General features: G+C 45.8%; 1 protein-coding gene across 4 annotated transcripts in view; it reads left to right on the top strand.

Moving 5' to 3' along the window:
• Atg2 (Autophagy-related 2) overlaps positions 1-23495 on the top strand; it is a 117116-nt gene that overhangs the window by 69165 nt on the left and 24456 nt on the right. For 3 of the 4 annotated variants that reach the window (XM_050181520.3, XM_055072764.2, XM_050181519.3), the window contains 10 exons: positions 1532-1698; positions 2185-2372; positions 4020-4112; positions 4907-4980; positions 7307-7374; positions 13639-13779; positions 14518-14668; positions 15686-15978; positions 18313-18520; positions 20134-20191. In XM_050181520.3, coding sequence (XP_050037477.2) covers positions 1532-1698; positions 2185-2372; positions 4020-4112; positions 4907-4980; positions 7307-7374; positions 13639-13779; positions 14518-14668; positions 15686-15978; positions 18313-18520; positions 20134-20191 — 1441 coding nt within the window. The remainder of the gene's footprint in view (positions 1-1531; positions 1699-2184; positions 2373-4019; positions 4113-4906; positions 4981-7306; positions 7375-13638; positions 13780-14517; positions 14669-15685; positions 15979-18312; positions 18521-20133; positions 20192-23495) is intronic. The other variant, XM_050181521.3, reaches the window with a different exon arrangement.

Genomic DNA, 23495 nt, shown 5'->3' with positions numbered 1-23495 from the left:
AACTCTATTCCAAACGAAAAGTATTCCAAACTCCGGCACCCGGCAATGAAAAAGGCACCCTGGAACTTCTGCAGCACTACTGCGCGTGTGCATGGAGAATACGTAACGCCAACGAGGAATCTGCCATGCAAGTGTTTGCCGAGAATAGGGGGCTGGCTGAAAAGCTGGCATGCAGCTTCAGTAAGTTTAAGGCCGCTGTCGTCATGCTGGGCTGCCGTGGCATCAAATGAAAATAACCCTTTTGTCGCGCGAAGTGAATAAATACTGCATGCTTTTTCCCCTTTCATCGCACTCTCTCTGAGTTCCGTTTTCGACAGGCAAGTGGGCAATCTCTTGCTATTTCGGTTAAACAGTACTACCGTTTAGTATGTACTTTTTCCGAGCTCCGGCCAACTACGGTTTAATGAGGTTTCACTTTATCTTTAATTATAGTAGGCACACAGTATATCCTGTTTTCAGTGTACCTAAGTTACTGATAGCTTGCTACGAGACTCCTGAGCATGTTCAACTGCCTTAACATGGGAAAGTGATGTCACTCTAGTGAACGATCTGATTGGCTGCCCACATTATGCTATTGGGAATGCTTGAAACATGCCTTTCCATTTAAGCTTAGTTCTAATAGCATACACACGGATAGTACTTTGTGTGCCCTTAAATATACACAAATGCAACAAAGGTAGATGTTTCTTCAAACCAATGTCTCACTTCCACCTCAGAATGCAGGGATCGTCTGATTCAGCGCTGGCGTTAACGGGCGATGGGACACTGGGGGGTTCTCAATGAAAATAAGCGCAGCGATGTCTTCTGTGGTGGCAGGAGCACGAATGGTATTAGCGCTGTTACACTTGCCTTGTATTACTTGCTGTCCTTATGTGTTAGAAACGCTTTTGTGGGCTTTACATATCTTAAAGAAGTAATGGCACGAAATTGTTTTGCAATAAATGAAGGTCTCAGACCTTGAAATTCTAGAAAGAAAAGAAAGGCTGGCAAGCCTCAGTGCACTACAAATAGTTTACTATAACAGTTGTTCTAAAACCCAGTTTTGATTCCCTGGAAGTCTACACTTCATGACGCCGTGAGGCAGAAAGTTGTCACATGTGAGCGGAACATTTTGGTGCTCTCTCTGGCTCGCTTGGTTGTCCGATGTGCTCATACTCCTTGCTTGGCCCAATATAGGAAAAACTGAGCGAGCTGGAGTGAGCATCAGGAAATGGGTTGTTGCATTATGTGGTGTTAGGCCATCTTTCTCCATTAATTCCCTCGATCTTGGCCATGCACATCGATGGCACAGAAAGCCATGAAAGCGTTACTGCAGTATCTCAAGTCGACAGGTGTTGGTGACCGCTTGTAGACTTGACGCACCCCTTAGACGTGTGCGAAATCATGCTCTTTTTTTCATGCCTATATATGCCTAGGCTAGCAAACCAGACTGCATCTGGTTAACCTCTCTGCCTATCCTCTCTTCTGTATCTCTCCCTCTCTCTCTCCACCATCAATCTCACTTCCTTTTTTTTTCTTGTGTGTGTTTCAGGACAAGTATGCTCCCTTTGGGATTGCACACTGCTACCCGTCCTGTACAGGTCAGGTGACGGCTTGGCATCCATGAAGCCACCGTCTTTCTTGGGCTCCGAGGTGGAAGCTGCCGACATGCTCTCGCTAGTCATCGAAACCCGTGCAGACCCATCGCAAGGCGTCAAGGTGAGACATTAGTTTTTCACGACGTCCCTTGGACAAGGGTTTGATGCCGGCACCTCGCAAGATACCCTGAGAGAACATCGTTGTTCAACTACTCAGTTAATTATTGCAACCAAGAGTAGAGGGGTCAACATGGTTATACACACACAAGGGCATGTTCTTTTTAGATTTTTGACGAAAGCAAAATGTGATGAGAATACCACAATAATAATGTAACATCAAATGCCAGGTGAGCTCACTTACCTGTGTTTGGTCACAGCCGCGGCGGTCGCATTTTGATTGCGGTTGAAAAGCAAGAACGTTCGTCAATACTTCGATTTAGGTGCACGTTGAAGACCCCCAGCTGGTCAGTATCGGTCCAGAGCCACCCCCGCCGCTACGGCACCTGTTGCTACATGCTTACTAATTTTACAGACAGAATGTTTATCCATACCGTGCCTGTGAGCGTTTCTTTCTTTTTTTTTTTACACTTGTTTGCCCTTTCTGCAGACAATCAAGGTCGCAGTGGGTGTTAGTGACACCACGCTGAGGCACCGCATGGCACCACTACGGCGCAGCTGGGTCAAGCAGTTCGTCGACTTCTTCGACGTTGTCGACGAGGAAGTTCTGGGCTACAAGCCGCTCGGCGTGGTCACTGAGTTTCACCTTACCCTCTCCAGCTGTGCCATTGACTACAGGTTCGAATATTTTTGCCCCTGCATGTTCTTGGAACGGTAGCTCTCTTGCGGCATGTCTGACTGGTCGTTTCGAAGCACTCGGGCGGTGCTGCCGACATACTGAATGTCCTCAAGCCGTATGAAGAGAATAAGCAGGTCTAGTAGCTGATATAGTCTGGCTTCACTATTCACATTGAATTCCGAGAAGAACCCCAGGTGGTCGAGAGAAGAAAAAAATCAGAGCTCTCCACTACGGGGTCCCTCATAGCTCAGCATTGCTTTGGAACACTAACGGTCCGTGTAGTATCGGTCATGTTCTAGGATCTAAGTTTATATAATTTGGACAGCAGAACATTTTGTGTTGAAAGGGATTAAAAGAACTTAGGGTGTCTGCCGTAGTTAATCTCCTCCGTGTGTGTGCAATGAATTACGGTTTCTGGAATGACCTGGGTCCTCGGCTTGTAATTCTGTGTGCCTGTGTGGAGCCTTATTTGGCCTTATCCAACCAGTATACAAAGTACCACTGTGTAAATGAGTTACCATCAACAGGAGGAAAGTTCGACAGATTGATGGAAAATGGTCGCAAGAATAGTCTTTATTTAATACCTTATAAATCAGTGTAAAGGCCGCACCCCCAGCTTGGTAGCCAAAAATTTGGTGGGGCCGGGGGAGGGGAAATCAAATCGAGAAGCAATTGGGTTTTATGCACTGATGCTGCATAGGTCAACAAATTTTTTGCACAGCATATTTTTATGGGTTGCTGCGAGATGGTGAGAGCTGTTTTGTTCTGTTTTGACCTTTGACATCCGGGGTGCTGCCACGACCGGCCCCTCCGTGGCAGTGTGCAAGTTGCCGGCAGCGTCTTTTCTTTGTCAGCTGCCGGGAGTTCGCAACAGGGAGGAAGTGTTTGGTGGCATTCAACACTACATTTAATAAAGCCCAATGTGGTTACGTACGCCGAGGAGCATGGCAAGCAAGCAGCGGCCACAACGATGGTGGCGTGTGGTGGCGTCGGCTCTAATCGTTAAGAACTTGAAATTAACAGATCTCCAGTGCCACGGATGAGCTAATCCACTGGTGTGCCGGCAAACCGAGAGGTAAACAGCAGTGGCAGCTGTAGCGAATGCAAGTAGTCAAGTGTGTAGCATGCATGAATTAATTAATTCATTATAAAAAGGATAGCATTCAATTTTGTGGTGGTGGGTGATCAGAGGCTACTCGTGTGAAAAATTGGACCAAATGGCCCAATCCTGTGTAAGGCCTGCACCTCGTCAAAATCTCGAAGAAAAAAAAAGTCTTCCTTACAACGAATATATACGGTAAACTCGTCAATTGAGCGACTATCTCTCAGTGGTAGTGTTGATGCCATTGCGCTTTGACAGATGGTGGCTGCTAGTTCTTTGATTGAGCACATCATGTCGACTTGCTTTAGCACAATTTCGTATAGTTAATGTTGAGAGTGCCTTTTACATTAGTTTCAACTTTCCAGTGTATGTCTGCTTATGTCTCTGTGCATAGTTCTGTTACTTTGTTGTTTTGGGTGTGAATTTAAGTTGGCACACAAGTGATTTATTTTTCCTGAATTGGTGTCATGAGCGGACAAATAAGGCATGCAAGAACGTGCGCACGTGTTGATTGAGCGTCCCGTCATCTCGTGTTGTGTTGCAGGCCCTTGCACATCCCTTACCAGACGCTAGTGTCGATGGAGAGCTTCAGTATATCAAGCAACATCACTGCCAACACGACCACCTCACAGCTCAGGTGAGGCTTTTTGACTTTCCTGTGCCTAGTTTTTCACTGTGCCCAACCTAATCTCGCCCGTTGAGCAGGGACTGTCATGCATTGAGAAACTGGACTGCATTCACTCTTCAGTTCTCTGAACCTCGCAGTTGTCTCGTTAGTTGAGTACAATTTAAATTTGGCTGGTCACTCCTGAGCCTTCTGGAGTGCTTCTGCAGCATGCTCTTACGTTCGGGCAGCTGATACCGTGAGCTTAAAACACTGTTCGCCTGTTTCGTCCCCAGTGCGGAGCTCAAGCTCAGACCACTGAGACACTCTCAGCTTGTTGGTGGAAGGGCAACTAAGATCAGAGTTTTGGTCCCATCCTGGTGGACAGCTGGACTAAGATCCAGCTGAGTTATGGGGGTATTAATGTGTGCACACGTGTGTGCGTTTGTCAGGTTTGTTTGCAACAGAATCAGTGCTGATATGTTTCTGCTTTCAGTTTGCGATTGCACCAGTGGACAGCTGAACAACACATTCAAGCAGAGTTTCCCTAGCTCATTTGGAGTGCCAATTTGAGCTAGTAAAATGTGCAGTTAGCTTGCGAGATTGTGATTTGGTGTGTACCCACTCCTGTTTCTAAATACATGCAGTGTGTGACAGCGAAGATGGCGTGAACATGCTCAGGTGCATGATGCTACAATACACTTAGCACCAGACTAAAACTTCAAGCAGCTTATCTTCAGAACCAAACTTAAATGTGATGTCGTCTGTTTTCTTCACTTGTATGTATTTCTTTTGTTCGCCAATGTTTATCTTTTTCTCATTTGAAGAATCATCGCAGAGGAAGTCTTCCTCTACATCTCTGACAAGGTGTCCAAGGATGACCCGCCCGACTTGGCCAATGGTAGCGTGGAAATTTTTACTCCCCCAGTTACATTAAATTTCGCTACGTGCCTGCTGACGAGATTCAGAACTGTCAAGGCGCAGCAGGAGGTTGCATGGTGGAAAAAATTACTTATAAGATCTCCTTTATGAGTCAAATATGGGCTAATGAAAATTAACGAGCTGAGCAGTCTGTTGCTTTGAAAGTAGTTTAACAGGAGACATTTGTTGGACATATTATCCTTCCCCTTCTCTCGATGACTACTGACTCTCGAGATACGCCACAGTTTGTGCAAACACATTGAATGCACTACGAAATTAAGTCATGGCTGCGCATATGAACTAGTATTCGTTTAATTTCGTCTTCGGCAGAATACAGCAAATAACATTGCCTTGTTTCGGTAATGAAATTGCTGCAGTCTTTGGGGTATACGTATTTGCAAAACAGGTTTCGCATAGTGTCAAGTTTACCTTAAGGAGGAAGCCTTTTTTTTTTTTTAACTGCCCATGAACAGTATTTATGGCTTGTGAAATGTGACTTGAAAGAAACGGTAGCAATGACCCTTGTGCCCGCCATTTCAGAGTTGATACATTTAGGTATACTTGAGGCATCATAGCTACTTCTCTGTGTGTAAATATTTCATGTTTGTTGTGTAAATATTTCATCATCGTTTTCATCTTGCGACAGTCTTTGTCGACCTTGTCGGGCCGCCACTCTTGTGCCAAAGTAGGTAGTTGTCATCAGTGTCATGTTGTCGGGACATCATCGTTGTGCTGTTAGTTGACTTTCGCAGTGAATGAGTTGTGGCTGCTAGAGGTTCTGCTTTTCGCTGTGTCTGTCGCGTTGGTCATTGTTGCACTGCATCACCAATAGACCAATCCCACGTGAGTTTCCCTACATCACCATAGCCACGAGCAATGCCAGGGGTGTTATTCTTTAGCTAACTGAATAGCAACCATGGCAGAAAGCATACAGCTATTTTCATTTTCTTTTATGGCAAAGTGTGAAGAACAAAGTGTGCAGATCCCAAAATTAAAAGAGGATAAGATTATACTCTTGACAAATGAGAACAACTTATGTAAAAGCAACCCACCCATCCCCTGATGGTCCACTGGCTATAAAACTTCAGTGCAGTTGGCCTCTGCAGTCAACTCAAGGTTGTGTTAAGCACTAACAAAATGATAGCGGTCGCTAAACAGATGCGCGTTCACGAAGTGCCTCATGAGATCAGTCTAGTAGATGACTGCAGGGTGTATTACGTGCCGACAGCCTAAAAGTTCGGTACAAGCTCGGTTGACAAAAATGCATTATGTATGCCTGCCCTATGGGCCTTCACGCACTGAAATGTAACTCCCAAGAGGCACCGGTATTGAAAGTTCACCTCCGCTATGACATCGGGGAAATGAGCGAATGTAATTGGCAGGCACGGCACGTTTATGGAAATTCCCTTTGCGCTGGCAGTGGTGTGTTTGCAACTGCCTTCTTAGGTTGCCACTGACGACAGATGCAGAACCTGCTATTTTGCGCATGCACGTACCAGAATGGCTTAACCCTTTGAGATGCTGTGTACACAATTGTGCATGTGAAAATTGTGCGTCAACAACAAATGCGTTGATGAAGGTAACATTTAAAATGTGTCGCATGCATCTTGAAACACTTCCGATTGGAATTGTGCTGCAAGTTTGAATAACATTTGCAAGCTGTTTTAGTAAAAACAAGTGGTAAGGTAGACGGTTGGGTATTTATGTGCACCAGGTTCGTTTCTCTCATTGTTTTTCATAATGTGTTGCACCAGACAAAATTTTCAAGTGGCTGTATTAGTGCTTTTCATAGCTGATACTCCAGTAGTGAGTTTCTGCATGGCGTCCACACTCTGTCAACTTGACAAAACTCACTAAAGAATTGAAAGTTTTGTATTGTGCAACTGTATATTTTTTAAGATTCTGAAGATGTAAGAAATGTGGTGAAAGTAAGTTTTAAATCAACAAAATGAATTGTTGCCTGAAAGGGTTAATGGCCATGGCGCTGTACTGCAGAGATTGAGGTCGGGGGTATAATCCTAGCTGCGGCGGCCAAATTTCGATGTGGGGTGAAATTTAAAAAGAAAACTTTACTTAAGTGCAGGAAGCAGTCAAAATTAATCGCTGTGGCGATTAGTTTTGACGGAATAATCTCCGCTATGGTATGCCTCATAATCAGTGCTGGCTTATGGAATGCTGGAATTGAATATTGTTCTTCATTGGTGTCACTTGTATTTCCTGCTGCGTTGAAAAGTGTTATTCTGTTTTTGTTTTTTTTTCCCTTTAGCCCTTTCGTTAAGTCTCCTTTGCTCTCTGTTTACATTTAGGTTACGTCTGTGTGGCGGATACGGACTTGTTTGACATCTCTGCTCGTACGACTGACGTGCCAGGACAGGTGAGTGCGCGCGTTCCATCTCTCGTCTTCGCTTGTTTTCATCGCAGCCATTAGCGTATGCGAGTGCTGCCACTGCAAACATGCCTGGTTAATTGCTTCTTATTTTTTAACCTGCTTGACTTGATTAGTGGGGACTCATTGCAATGTCATTGTATAGCATGCCTTATAGGGCCACGTAATGTGGCGATTCACTTCATACGCACGCGCACACACACACACACACATGCTACAAGTTTTTGTAAGAGTTGGTGTGAACCAGTTGGGATGTTCCACGTATCATTGGCAAAGGTGGCTGGCCAAAGGCAAACAGCTGCTGCATATGAAAGACTTCGTGAACTTGGCTGCGGAAGTTTAGCGTCAATCATGGCGCAAGATATATACACTCCTTAGTTGTGGACATGTCACAACGAACGCTGTTGCAAGCATGTCCAGATAATCTCTCTTCATGCCACTTTTAAACAGACTGATGATTGTAGTGTGATCTAATGAAAAATTGCTGCAACATACCAGTGAAAAGTAGAGCGAAAGGAAGTGTTACCACGACAACTGGCAGACATGCAGTCTGCTAGCTTAATGTGCACAGCGCAGGCATGAATCTTTCTGCCTTGTCCGTGGCAGGATGCTAAGGATTACTCGCAGGATACATTTGAATAGCTACCAAAAGTAATTACTATTTAGTAGCTTCTAAAGTAGTTCTTTTGGTGACTTCGCACAAAACTATGTGCAGACAACAAAGGTTTGACAGAGGAACCCAGTCATGTCATTTCATTCGATGCACAAAACAAGAGCACGCAGAAAGCGATGCCAGAACAGTGGACATTTCCTGTAGAAAAGCATTGCCGCATCTCACATGATGGACCTATGATCGGCGAGTCATCTCGTGGTGCCTTTTCGAAACAGAGGATATTGTCTTTCCCGCAAGGTGCTCTGTCCACACTTAAAGAGCATGTCTTACACCATGGCTTTGGTGTAGCAAGTTGGCTGTCGCAGGCCACTATAATTTGCAGTAATAGCTCGTTAACTCGAAGTAGTAAAAACCACGAAAAATTTCAAGATAAGCGGATTTTCAAGATAAGCGAAGTGTTGCGCAAATTGCCGTGAAAAATAAAGTTCCATAAAAAAAAAAAAAAAGAGCTGCTTGCCAGCTCTTCAACGGCAGCTTCTAATCTTGCATTTCGTAAAAATTTGAAAGGTTTTGTGGTGCTGCCATTTCATTTAGCAGAAAAGAACTGCGTAATGCTGGTCTGCTTTGCGGTTGCACTCGGGCCTAGGAAGGCGTTCTCTAGCTGCTTGATGCATCGCACGAGCCTATCTACCCTGCCGCTGCACTCAACCTTATTTCCCAGCAAGCGCAGCAAATTCCTCGTTTCGGCAGATGTTGGCACCTCTCGAGGTGGTTCATCGTCGTTACCATAGTCTTTGCCGTCCCCTTCGTTTGTGGCCATTTCCACGATTTCGGCGTCCGTAAGTTCTCCTGTCACCGGCACATCCTGCTCACATGTGCTTTGCCAATTATCAGTAAAGGCATCTTTTCATCGCCTGTTGCATTGGCTCTGAAGAGGACCTTTACTCAGTCCTTCTGCTGCTTCCCTCCTGAGCATACTACACCCTTCAGTGTGAAAGTGCGACTTGGCAACATCTTGTAAAAGAGCGCTGCCTTATCAAGGTTAAAGATGTCTCTGTTGACGTAACTCTTTTGCTACTCGGCGAGCAGGCTGCTGCGCCAATTGGCCGTAGTGGCTGCGTCGACAGTGCCGCTCTCGCTGTGCGCATACTTAAGACACCACACTGTTCCTTTTCTTTTTAGCGGTCAAACCAGCCGCTGCATATGCAAATCGCATGCGCTGCACAAAGTGAACGAGACAAACTGCACCAAGCGTGCTATTGCAGGGCCTGCCTCTGCGCATGTTTGTACCGTTGAAAGATGTGCCACTAGGTTGCTTGAGAAAGTAGATATGCCTCTATGCTCCAACTTCACGTTTAGGGAAAGCATCGGCTTTGTGGTAGGTGCGGCTAAAGGAGAAAAAAGATTCCAGGGACTTCAGGTGCGACCGCATCGCGCGAATCTTGTGAAACGGTTCGGTGGCGGCATCTTCGTTCCACTCTTAGTCAAGATTTCGAGATATCCGCAGTTTGGCCCAAAAGTACTTCGAGATATAGGGCAACAAATACATGGGACATTTAGCAAATGGTTTGGTGCCGCGGAAAATTTTGCCTTAGCCAATTTTTCGAGATGTGCGAGTTCGAGTTAACGAGGTATTACTGTACCTTACTTACTCAAATCTAGGCTGGCCCCGATTCTAAGCCGACCCACGAATGTCCGAAGCCAGAAAAAGTAAAAGAACTTACCTCGACTGTAGGCTGAACAAAAAAGTGATTAGTGTTCACAAAATGAAAACGGGATTTATTTAATATGACCATACTGAGCTCACTACCTTATCGTCGCTGCTAGCCTCGTTGCTATGGCCCAGACCACACGCACGTTTGCATACACATGCAAGCTTGCATCCGTGTGCCCATGCACGCGCAGACAGTGCGGCACAGCTCGGTGATCAGCTCCTCTCTGTTATTGCGCACTTATTTTCCTTATCAATGTCATCTCCTCATTGCGGCACACACAGAAAGCGCCCCCTTTGCTCTCTCCTACAACGGAGGTTTTCCTCATCGATGCTGAAGTCTTGGCTGCCTTGAACGTTCGACTATGCCTCTGTGCTAGCACAGCTTTTCGTTTGAAAGTGGCGGTACAGGGGCATCGCCTGTTTGGTGACATTACGATAATGCCACGCTGCACGCCGATACGACACAGGTCACAATAATGACGTCGCTTGTGTACTTCAGTTCGCTACTGGCGTGGCCAATAGCGACGATGATAATGACTTTTCTAGATGGCGCTAGCTATGCACCGTATTCATCATCTTGAATTACAACTTGGTACGTTTTAAAATCCTCGAATCTAAGACCTTACAGTTTGGCATATGATTATTTGAAAATAACTATCGGCCTATATTCGAATAAATACGGTAGTTGCAGCGGTATTCACTGGTGTTGCCACATATTAGAGGTAGTCCTTTGGGCCCGTGGACCACCAGCCAGCAAACACTGCGATTGCAGCTTTTCTCCAGTCGGTTAACCTATTAGTTTACTTCCATGCACAACAACCGAGATGGCCAACAATTCGGTCTTGCAGCATTGCGATGTCACACGGTGCGCTTCGGTTACGCATGGGCAGCTGTTGCAATTACTTCAAACTATCGTCATGTTGTAGAAGTGCGTGAACAAGCTGCGATGTTCATTGACAGGCATGTTGTGGCGCTGTTGTGGCAAAACGCTGTGAATTTCCTTCAAACTTGTCTTTTTAACTTCCCAGTTTTTAGGACCTCCTCGCGGACCAACTCACGTAAGAAAAATCCACCAGCGCATGGGACTATCCGTCGTTTGCAAACCATGCGGCATAATTTTATAGTGTGCGAGTACAGTGGAATCTCGTTAAACCGTACCCGCTTAAGCCGTAGTTTCTTATTAAACGTAGTTGAGGCAAATCCCCGACTCGGTTGCCTTTTAATTAATGCGTTTATTACCCGCTTAAGCTGTTAAGTGATAGCGCGGTATATTGTGTAGCTGTCGGTTTACGCATACCGTTCACTCATACTCCTCAGTCGCAGTCTTGCGCTCCTATGGCCAACTGAATCTGCATAGAGCGCGCCAAGTATGAACTACGTGCTGCATGCGTGCACATGCATCTTTGTGGCTGTTGCGGAGCTGTGGTCCCCGAGCCACACCTTGCACGATCTCGGGACTAGTAATCTCGAAGGCCGCAACGGAGCGTCCTCCTCACGAAATCGAGTTGCCTGCGAGTGCTCTCGTGAAATTCTGTGCGGCACCGTCGTCGGAGAGAGTTGCACATGTGCTGAATTTCGTGACGGTGATCTGCGCGCGGCATGCGCTGAAATTGGCGACACGATCTGCGGACGTGGTTTGATCACAACGGCACCACACAATGTCGAACAGGCAAGTAAAGCATAGCGTGCTGAACATCAAAGAACTGTAAATCATCAGTGCCACCAAATGTGGAGCCAAGAAGTCCGTGTTGACTCGGGAGAAAGGCCTGCCACTGACTAGTGTTTCCGGTATTTTGAGAGTGAGAGAAAAGGTGCTGAACAGTGCACCATCCAATGTCAAGCGTTGTTGCTTGCGGGGTTAAAGTTGCCCAGACATCGACGAGGCTTTGGTGCAGTGGTTAAAAAATGAGAGCAAGAAAGCTTGCCTGTAACTGGACCCCTTCCTACCGAAAACGCTTAGTTCTTTGCCATACATATGGGCTATGACAGTTTTGTTTTCAGCAATGGCTGGCTCACTAAATTTAAGACCTGGTACAACTTAACCACAAAGCCTGTTTCTGGCTAAGGTGCAGCAGCAGACAAAATTGGCACGGAAGATTGGACCAGTGGCAAGCTGGCAACATATTTTGCAAGAGTACGCCCCGGAAGACATATTCAATGTGAACAAATTGGCACTTTTTTTTTAAGATGTCTTCAAACCGAACTGCAACTTTTAAAGGGGAATCGTGGACAGGTGGCAAACAAGAGAAGGATAGAATATCGTTCGGATTTGTGGCCAACATGGCAAGGACGAAAAAGCTGCCACTCCTCGTTATTTGCAAGGCCGCGAAATCGAGACGCATCGCGGGTGGTCGACTTCCATCAGGCGAGCTCTATTGCAGCAGCACCAAGGCCTGGATGACCTCGAAGATATTCGACGAGTATGTGTGCCTACTTGACTGTTGCTTTGCTGCGGGTGGAAGAGTGGAAGAAATATTGTCATGGCGGTCAATAACGCACTGGCTCACGTGGAACTGTAGGACCTTTCTGCTTTGAAGCTGGAGTTCCTGGCATCAAACATGACGGCACTGTCACAGCCCTTGAACCAAGGAATCATTCAGGCTGTCATACCTGCACCGTAAGAATGCGCTGGCTTCTTGCAATAGCAAGTGGCAAGACTTGCAGCAATGGCATGATGGCAATATTCCTGGCAGCAAGTGAAGGCTGTAACTGTGAAGAACTGTTGTATCCAGCCAGGAAATCAACCCAAGCGAAGCGTATGTGGACGTAGAGACCAACGACAACAGCGACTGTGAACGACTTTGGAACGACAAGGCGGCAGCAACCAAGTGCTCTTTCTGTGTTTTGTGATGCCGGCAACAACCTCGAAACTTGTGAGAGTTTGTCCTGCAATGGTTAACTCCGTCAGTGCCGTGTGGCCCAGCACAAGCGACGGTGAGGACGAAAACTCTGGGCCAGAAGAGGTGGTGTGTCCGACAGACGCAGAAACAGCTCAAGCACTTATATGATGCGGCTGTTTATTGAAAAGAGAGGGTTAATAGGTACATTAGCCTTCAGGTTGGTGGCTTCGAGGCTGCAGTTGTCGATGTGAGGTCGCCGAAGCAGTAAGTGAAAGTGACGGATTTCTTGCAGCCTCATTCCATGAAATGAAAAGGTTTCTTGGTTTTCTTGAGAAGCATGTTTCGTCTCGCAGGCAGGTAAGTGCATGTTCCTTTCGGGTGAGCTGTAGTATCACTTGGCACATACTTCCTTCATGTGCCCATTGGATATGGTTTAACAAGGTTCCACTGTAGTTAATTTCATTGCACCATTTGCAGCTTCATTTCAAGTGCCACATGTAGGGAGGCTCCAGTAGTATTAATTCACTTTTGTCGAGTAACAGATTGCTGAATTCGGAACCCCAGTTATGATTTGTGATCGTCTCGATTTGTGACACGGACCAGGATGGATGCTGTTCTAAAACACTCTAGAAGTGAGGAAGAAAGACAAGCATGTGAATTTGGTCGCTCACATTAGTACCGAGTATGGACGTAAAGTGTGGTTTCGTGAAGCCAGGATTCTGGACAGGTCTGCAAGCAACACGGCTCGGTTGTCTTTGGAAACTCTTCATTAACAAGCATTACCATTATCGGTACAAGCAAAGGCGTTGACTGCATTGTACAAAGCTGAGCTCGAGTTTTTTAATGCTTGCTCCTGATGTGTGGTAGCTCTTGGTGTGTCTTTGCACATTCATATGAAGTATCATGACGCAGGTGCTCGAACGAGCTTATAAATTGGTGTGTTTATAGAAATAAAGTGTTTGATCTCATCTCTTCTCCGTGTCTGTGTTCAAATTTTTTTTTTGCTAAGTTTTCCAGTCTCCGTGATAGACCAGCTATCCGAGTGGTCAGTCCTGTGTGTTTAATGGCGTTCTGTCCATTCCTAGCGGGTGTCCATCAAGATGAAGGCCTCGAACAACATCACCAACTTGAGGACTTGCGTGGACTCCTGCCAGGCACTGCAGGCTCTGCTGACGTACCTCGCGAGCGACGGAGACCTTGTGGGCAACCCAAGCCCCCCACCTGAGGTAGGCAGACCAATTTTGCTGCTATGCCGCCTGCTGCTTTGCTGCAGGCATGAGTGTGCTGTGTTTGAAGTGCGCTATTGGCACTGATTGAAATGCAAGTGGCAAAGCACATGGTTACTGCATAGCTTAGCAAAAAGCAGTAGGCATGAGATGTCATGGCCGACTTTGACCTCTTGCGAGCAGTGTGCTTGCAATGCATCGGAGCTCATCAGGAATAGACCCTGGTGGTGTCACAAACAGTCTCTGACATGTTGTGAGTCGTAGTTATGAAACGGTCAGTTGATCATGAATAGACTTCAATGTGTCGCAAACATTGCATTGCTTGTGGCAGATCAGAGTTGGTCACAGATTCTTGTGCCCATTGCTTTCTGCTATGCTGCAGAACAGCCAAGCACCCTGCTGGTTGCATTTTGGTTGGTGCCAATGGGACAGTGGAGTATATGCATGAGAAATGGGTTAGGACAGGCCTTCTTGTTAGCCCAGATGGTAGAATGATCGCCCCAGGAAAGACAGCATTCGTGGTTCTCCAGACCAGGGCAAATTTTTCGTCTGCGAGGCTTCAAGGTTTACTACACAAGAATGCCGGAATGGCTTCGTTCGTTAACTTCTTTTAGTGGATAGATCGCAGTTTTTCCTTACATAAAACTTCCTCTATTTGCAAACTTCGACAAAAGTTGTTTGAATAATAAGCAGCTGCATACACACAGTGCAAGATAATTTCCTCCTCCTGCCATTCAGCCAAGCTCTTGCGGTGGCGGCTCTGGCCCCGTCCTCGTCGAGCATCTTGGCAGTGTCACCGGGATGATGGCGGACCACTTCCAGACCCTCGTGGCTGAGGCCATGCGCGAGTCTAGCAGCTCCTCGTCAAGTTCACAAGGGCCAAATACCGGTGAGCTTTTCCTCCTCGTTTTCTGCATGTCATGGAAATTCTAGAGCTACCAAAGTAGATACTTGGTGTCACCGCCACCAGCGGTTCCACCACTTCTGCAGCAACCTTGATTTCGTGGTTTGTTGCTATGGCAACCCTAGGCTTAGTTTGAAACCAGGCAGGGAAGCAGCTGCTGCTATTGAGAGTGACTTTGAGGTTCTGCTTTGATGGTCCTTCGCGATTTTGTTTTGGTTTTTTCAATTTGGTTTTAAATTATGCATGCATGCAGTTAGTGTGCCCCATTTTATTCCGTTGTAGCATAGCCGCACTGTTTACAAGATCTGTGAATGTGTTCAGTTCCTCTGAAATTGCTTTTGAATTCTGTTAATTTGGATTTGCCCATCGTGTTCCCAAGCATCGCTCATGTACTTCACTAGACTTCTTGTTCCTACTGTTCATGCTTGGACTTCTGCAATCGTTGCATTAACATTTATCGAAAACCTCCATGCAGTTCAACTGAAGCAGCTATGCAGGACATATAAGGTAGCTAGCACGGTGTATGCTTAGGTGGACGTACAAAACCTTCGAGAGCTGAATGAACCTGTAACAGCCACCACTATCAAAATGGTTATCAGTGCACTTTGGAATGTGAATTTAGGTGCACGTATGAAAAAAAAATGCTCTGGGTAATCTTACAGGAAGCATTTTTACCTGTGGTTAAGTTCACATGGGATGAAAAAGCTTCATGAGGCGAAATGTGAAAACACCCACGCACTTACATTTAGGTGCATGTGAAAGAACCCTAGAAGGTCCAAATTATTTCGTAATCTCCCACTACCGTGTGCCTCATGATCAAATTGGGACTTTGGCACGTAAAACCCATAATTTCATTAATTTTTTTTAGATGAGCTTCATGAAAGCAACAGTAACCAACTGCATAGAAAATCGTCACGTAGTCAAAGCAAGGAGTTCTGTGCTGCTATCGTCATTTTCATTCTTTTCAACGACCTCTGGGCACTGTTTTACATTCCGGTGCAGAGGATGATTCGCCGGCTTCTTTCATCCAAGCAGAAAACGAGGACGACAGTGACGACGCATTTCGGGACGCGAGGTGCGACGAGGAGTTCCGCCACGATGTCGACAACCTGCGGAATGTGCGGCGTGACGTCGATTTTTCGCCAGTGGCTCACGCGAATGAAGTCGACAACCTCCGGACGAGCACCACATCCTCGCGAAGCCGTGCGGAATCCAACAGGACATCGGCGATTGAGTCTTCGTACTCTGACGAGGAATTCTGCATCCTGGAAGATGACCCTGGCGTGGGCATTTTGGTAAGTGCGTTACGAGTTGGTTTTCCTTATTGATGTTGGTCCTTCGTAGGGGCACTGTGTTGAACACTGCATGCTTAGTTTTACTGTGCTAGCAGTTGAGCTCTCGGTACTGGGTCGGCATTATCTGTTTCTCCTGTCCATCCATTCGTTCAGCTCTTGGGTAACACTTGTTGCCGATGGATGACAATATTGGCCGTTCAAACATTGTAACAAACGTGCAGGACACATTCACGGATTATTTGTGGTTCCAAATAAAAAACGTGCGACAAGCATTCGATTAGCTCGAAAGCCACTGCTTCGGGCCGGGTGACGAAGATTTAGTGTTGAGATTGGTGTATCAAAGACGGAGTGAAGGTGCATGTGACTTGTAACAATTGTTTGCAAAAAAAAAGTAAATACCTTTGTGTCTGACTCTTTGTTTGCTTGAAAACTCTGTTTATGGTACGCAGTGGCTAGAGCAGTAGCCTTATAATTGGCGTGTGCTGCATTACAATGTGTGGAGTGGTGCAGGAGGAAAATTGGTTGTCTGTGTGTAATGTGAGCTTCTCCTCAATAGCGATGTCCTTCGAGATGAAATGCAACACCGAAACGGAGCGAAGCAAGGCCAAGAATGGAGGCTACTTGGTTTCTGAGGAAACTCAAGTGTTATTGTGCGCAGTTATCTCTGTGCAAATTTGTTTTTTTCTCTCCGGGGTGTTGTAATTGGGAGTGCAGCGTTATATGCAGGATAATACGGTACTTTTTCCATCTTTACTTATTTCGTGTTGGGCTGTGGTGTCCTGTGAAAGCACGAATTTGTATGTTTAGCTTTCTTACCTTTGCTGTTGCTTCAGGAACTTTGGGAGAAAAGTGTGCGCAAGGCCCTTTTAAATGAGGTTTTTTAGTGCACAAAAAGGGACGAGAGACAGACGCAAGACGCTGACACAGCGCTAACTTCCAACAATTGTTTTATTCCACGAAGCGGTACACATACGTATAGGTAACAGACAACAGTGTATGCATGCGCATATGTAATGATTTCTAATCAAATGAGACGGCAACGACACGTGTAATGGAAAGTTAAGATGATATCGAAGATGAAAAATTTTTTTTTGTAATTGCAAGGTTCAAATGTCATCTCCATGACACCAGGTGTGCTGGGCGTATGAACCAAGGGCAAACAAGCCTCTACTGCCATTTTCATAGGGCCACTCTGAGTTGGTTAAGAGGGGCATCGCAAAGTCAACCCTAATGAATGCGTTTCGTCGCTCATGTCCTCACAAGTGTTTGTCCAGTTTTCTGGCGCAAGTGGATCGCCTGAAACAGGTTGGCTTTCCGCAGCATATCATCACAGCTGTGGCCGAAGGTCTCCTTAGGACTGCAAAACGCGGGCGACAGGATGAGCAGTTTACTTCACCGGAAATTGCGCGAGTGAAGCAGAAACGCGCAATAATACCGTACATCCACGACATGTCGCACAGACTGAAGAAGATTGGCAATAACGCAAATGTAAGCGTCATCTTTTCAGCGCCAATCAAGCTGTCCAACTTGTGCAAGGCCAGCTACTGTGGTTCTGAGAAGCCCAGTTGCTGGACAAATCACAAGGAACGCTACATTCTTTGTGAGAACAATATCGTGTATGAACTGCCCCTGTCGTGCGGCAAAAAATACATCGGCCAAACAGGAAGGTGCGTAAATGATAGGTTGCATGAACACGCAAATACTGTGTGAACTGGAGGAGTGGGGCATCTGGCTTTTCACTGCAGAAAGCATGGGTGCAGTCCCATTTATAATCAGTGCACTCTGATAGGAAGAAGCCCAACGCAAACAACACGTGAGATTATTGAGGCGGCGAAGATCACTAGTTTGGGGAGCGCTTGTGTTAGCGCGCCTTCAATCGATCTTTCAAAAAAAGAATTCAATTTTTTAAATGTGACACAGAGGGTGGCCTGATGGAGATGACATTTTAATCTTGCAATTACAAAAAAAAAAAAAATTTTGGGGGGGTAATGCATGGTCGTTTTTTCATCTTCGATATCATCTTAACTTTCCATTACACATGTCTTGTTGCTGCCTCATTTGATTACAAATCAGTACATATGCGCATGCGTATGCTGTTGTCTGTTACCTATATGTATGTGTACCGCTTCGTGGAATAAAACAATTGTTGGAAGTTAGCGCTGTGTCCGCGTCTTGCCTCTGTCTCTCATCCCTTTTCGTGCGCTAAAAAAACCTCACTTATGGAATACTAACACACCCTCCTAACCTACGCCCTTTTAAATGTCTGCCCATGCTAGCCCGTCTAGATCATTGTGACGAAGCGGCCCACGGACTTTGCACGTCTTCTTTTCGCAGCCTCGCAGCGGTGAACCCCAGATTCGCGTGCTAGTCTCTGAGCCACTCGAGATACACGAGAACTACTTCTCGACTTCTGCTCGCAACACGGACCAGCTACGAGCTCCGCGCAACTTTCCCGAGCCCGTACAGAAGTACACGCTGCGGGAGATGACCCTGGTCTGGCACATGTACGGCGGCTGCGACTTCGAGAGCAGCATCACTCCGAGTGAGTTGTGCCTCCTCTGCTGAACCATTTGTGTCTGCTGCCATTTGTGTAGTAGGAGGCAGCTGTTAGCTGCAGTTCAGAAAAAATTTTAAAAGTCACTGCTTGCTATGCATTGCTTGCTTTTTTTTTTCTGACTCCCGATTGCATTTTACAGTCAGTGTCTGTAGTGCAGTCAATTGCTGTGAAGTGTTTGAGGAAGTCGTAGCATTGTCTTAGTGTGCAATGTTGATTGTTTATAGCTCTGGTTAGTCCTTGAGATATTTGCAAGCTCTAGGCATGGCCAGCTGACATGAGGGTTGAGATGGTGGTTATTCTTGGTGGTTTAAACTGTCACATCAGGATTGCCCCTCGTCTTCACAAGTTGTATTGGTGAGTGGAACAAAACAAGGCATGAACAGAGGGTGAATGAAGTAGAATGCTGACTGTATCCATGGGAACTGAATTTCAGGGAAAGTAGCATATTGATCTGTACTGACACCAAGGTTGGCTTACCACTTTCACTTGGCATTGACTGTTTACTGTGCTACTACAACATTTTCTCTGCCGCAGCTGTTTGCATGCTGTTGTTCACAAACATGCATCAATGTTGAAAGCACATGTATAAAGAAGCCGCATCACTTTGATTCACTGTGACTGACTACTGGTTCACTGGTGTTTCTTAAAGTGAATTTCTGTGGCATTGACAATCTTGCATGTGTTCTTGTCCTTGTAATTTACTATAATGGTGAAATTGTCCAAGAAACCGTGGCTTCCAAATTTTCATCACTGGTGACGACACCTTACACCGAGTACCTGTATTGCACCTGGATTATGGGAATCCAAATCTGCCCCAAGGGAAAAGCAGTGTTTCATGCTGATTCACAGAAGTTGTTGTTTGTAATTGGCAGACCGTTCTAGTTGGGTATGTGCCCCAATGTCATAGCAGGACAAAAGCTATCCAGTGATGAGAGGATTGATGAACCGAAATCACGATCACACCTGTTGAGCTCAGTCGAAATTCCACAGACTAACAGGGAGCTACTATCAACTGGCTACAACCAAGTGCTCTATTGTTATGTCTTCTTTCTGGTGTTTTCTTTGTGCTCAACGTGCTCCGTTACTGTAATGATCCCCTACCAGCTCAACTCCTGCCACGGCGCCGTAGTGGCTTTGACGTTGCACCGCTAAGCACGAGGTCGCGAGATAGAATCCTTGCTGCAGCAGCTGCATTTCGATGAGGGCAAAATGCAGAATCGCTTGTATATACCTTGCCTCATCTGAATGATTAAAGAACCCCAGGTTACATTAATTATTTCCAGTAATTTACTGTGGCATGCCTCATAATATCTTGGTTCCGAATGTCATTTTTTTACTTGCCCCAATTTAATATAGTGTTGAAATACGTGCTTGATGTGAAATGACCGGTGGAAAAGTGTGAAGGTGTTCCGAATTAACCAGTGGAAAAAGAAATTAGGTGCAAAGCGGAAGGACTTTCCCTAGATCAATGAGCGAGATTCAACTTAAGACAATTCCCTTACCAAGTTATATCTGAAGGCTAGCTGTAAATTGTAACCGAACAAAGAGAACAAGTGCATGACAGCAGTTGTCATTTTGTGTTTTCCCCTCCCGCTCAGACGCATCCAGGCCTGCCGAGAAAAGCACTGGTCTTTGGGACGATGGAGCCGAAGAATGGTACGTCCTGCACGTAATTGGGTGTCTGACTGCTTGCTTGGAAACAAGTCAGATGATGCGATTTCCTTGCAAAATAAATTTGTTATGTCTCGTATTTTTTTATGCGCTAAGATCAGTGAAAAACTTTTAAAAGTTGCATCGCTATATCTGTACTCATTAAATCAAGGTTCAACTGTACCACACTTTCTTTTGCAGACAAGTTAAACTTTGATACCTAGGATACTAAAGCGAGCTGTGAATTGTTTTATATATGCCTGGAATTGTTACTTAAATGAGAATGATTTTCCTACTGCTGTAATCCAGCAAACATAATGTGCATTCAGCATATCGACTTAAACATTGCAAAGTGCAGAAGAAAATGTTACTGCATCAAATCTTTTGCCGTGGTGTTGTAATATAATCACTGTCACTGCTGCCATTACCATCATGATCATCGCCATGATCTGGCTTACGTTGGTGCGCTATTTCTAAAAGACATGCATTGTTTTTGAAGTAACCTTGAGATTCGGAAACAGTTTTTAAACGGACACTAAAGGATAACACTAATCAATATAGGCTGATAATTAAAAAAAAACTAATTTCTATTGACTTGAAAGATAAAGCGGCAATTACTGGCAGGACAAAACGAAGGCCTAGCTTCCATTTTTTTTTTCTTCAGAATTTTTCTTCATAATTTTATGAAGTCCATCTTTCAGAGTTGAAACTGTCAAAATTTATTCTTCACAACAAGCTGGTGTCGAAGCTTCGGGGCAGCGCCGCCACCATGCTTTCGTTTTTACATTGATTCTTGTGGTAAGGCACGGCCATTTTGCTTCTGAAGTAAAAATTTACTAATCCAGCTTAACTTGACCCCTTCAGTGCCACACTAATATCCCAAATTCTAACCAAAAATGGCCAAATTATTTTTACACCCCAGTTACCAAAATGATTTACTTCCTCAAAAAAATTGCATCTGCTTGTGCTGCCCACGGATTGTGGGCTGCCATCTTTCAAAAGCAATACAAAGCATTGAGACAAAACTAACCTCACCCATGGCATTGCTAGAAAGTGAAAAGTGCTGTCAACAAACTGAGCTTGTCCTTAGCCATTTTTTACCAGAAATGCGTGGATGAACCCAGCTCGTGCAAGGTACAAAAGGGGTTATTTCTCTTCAGTGTCCCATTAAATAACGGTCCTCATCCAGTTATTGGCTGCACGATGTCCTCTGTTGGACTAAGATACTGAGATAAGTTTCAGAGTGCACTCCAGTCACCCCTGTATTACGACTTCCGTACCCATCATGCTTCTGTGAATTCCCTGACCTTCTCAGTCCATACACTTTTCTGGCAGTTCCAGCCGTGTTGACTTTTCTTGGTCTCTTGGTCCCAGCTGTGTTGTCTATTCTGTGCTTCACAAGCTGTGCCCAGATCCATTTCTTCCTGTTGGTTCTTTCCATGGCCAGAGAGGCTGCGTTTTGGTGGGGGCAGGCTGCGTTTTGAGGGAAAGATTTTATTCACAAGAAAGGCGGGGTGGTTGGTCCCAACTGGTTGAAATTAAATACGGCGCCTTTCACAGCCATTGTATTTCGTAGGACACAGTAGAACGTTGTTTATGCATCTCGGAAAACACTACAAAAGAACGTGCTGACTGGGAAAACAAACAATCCAAAGTCACTAACAAAATCTGTCGTGCTCAACTGTAGTTGAAATTCGTGAATAGAGTGAAACCTTGTGAAACCGTAGTTGGCCAGAGCTCGGAAAAAGTATGTACTAAACGGTAGTACTGCTTAACCGAAATAGTATGAGATCGCCCACTTACCTGTCAAAAACAGAACTCCGAGAGAGTGCGATGAAAAGGGAAAAAACATGCAGTATTTATTTACTTCGCACGGCAAACGTGTTATTTCCGTTTGATGCTGCGGCGGCCTAGCAATGACGACAGCAGCCTCAAACTTGCTGAAGCTGTGAGCCAGCTTTTCAGCCAGCCCCCTCTTCTCTGCAAACACTCGCATGGCAGATTCCTCGTTGGTGTTGCATATTCTCCGTGCACAGGTGCGGTAGCTTTGCAGAAGTCACGGGGCACCTTTTAATTGCGGGGTGCTGTTCTCGTCACGACGATTGCATTCATGAGGCTGACGTAACGCACAGCTTCTGCCACTGTCGAGCCTGAATCGCCCGTGCTGTCACTTTTCGTGTCGTCCTTATCACATTCGCTAAGCAACACTTCGACAACAGCAAAGGCAACGATGGTGAAAAGTCAGACCTCGTAGCCGACATCTCTTCGTGGTCGCAGCAGCGCTACCAAGCAACTTCTTCACATTTCAAATGCCAGACACCGTAGTCAACAGTAGACCCATGTCACATGCAAGCGTCGACTTTTTGCGTCACGTTCGACAGCATGAATGATGCCTAATTTTTCTTCTATGCTAAGCACCCGGCGTCTTCTTTATCCGAGTTTCGGCATGACGTGAGTTCTCGCTTGCACGACGCCACAATGCCATAGAATAAAGAACCAACTGACAATGCTCTCTGGCATGGCGCCCAAATGATATTGATGTTGATGTGGCTTCACGTGCAAATGCACATGGCTTTTGGAGGCCATTGTGCTGATCTCTGAGGCTTGTTGTTCTGCCGGGCCGCCCGATGGAGACGTAGCACCGCTGTGTTTGCGCAACGAAAAGTGGAAACACTATGTGTTAACCAATACATACGCAATAAGCTGGTACGGTTTATGCGGATACAAAACGCATTATGTTCAATGGCCGCTGAGTCGGGGATTCGACTTTACTACTTTTAAAACAAAGCTACTGTTTGAGCGGGTACGGTTTCACAAGGTTTTACTGTACGAAGTGTTGCGTAAATCGCTGCAGCACAAGACACCGACATGTGCCAAGCTGGTGGGGCCCCGAGCAACCCGAGACTCACGCTGTCATTTTTGCAGGTTTGGGAAGCTTACATTTCATCTCCCGAAATTCGGCCCGAGTCAGCAGCTTCTTTGAGCAGGGCATTTTGGCGGGAAGTTGTGATGTGCCCACTCGGTGCTAATTGTTGCTGCACGAGACGCTGACATACGTCGAGCTGGTGGGACCCAAGTGACACAAGGCGCAGCTCATTTTCCTATTGTGTAGTGGTTTAATACAGTGACTGGAACCGGTAAGAAAAATCAAGCCGGTGGGCTACGGTGGAATACGATGTCTGTGACGCTGCTAGAACGAAACATGACTCTCATTTCGTGCCGCCTGCAGGGAAGGATGGCTTGTTCGAGTTCGAGTGTTCGAGGAAGCGTGCAGTACGCTTCCAATGGCACTAGGCCCCCACGTGCTGTG

Source organism: Dermacentor andersoni, chromosome 7 (assembly GCF_023375885.2).
Source record: "Dermacentor andersoni chromosome 7, qqDerAnde1_hic_scaffold, whole genome shotgun sequence".
NCBI classification, from domain to species: domain Eukaryota; kingdom Metazoa; phylum Arthropoda; class Arachnida; order Ixodida; family Ixodidae; genus Dermacentor; species Dermacentor andersoni.
The sequence above is the reverse complement of the archived record's forward strand: the minus strand, read 5'-3'. Positions and strand labels throughout refer to the sequence as shown.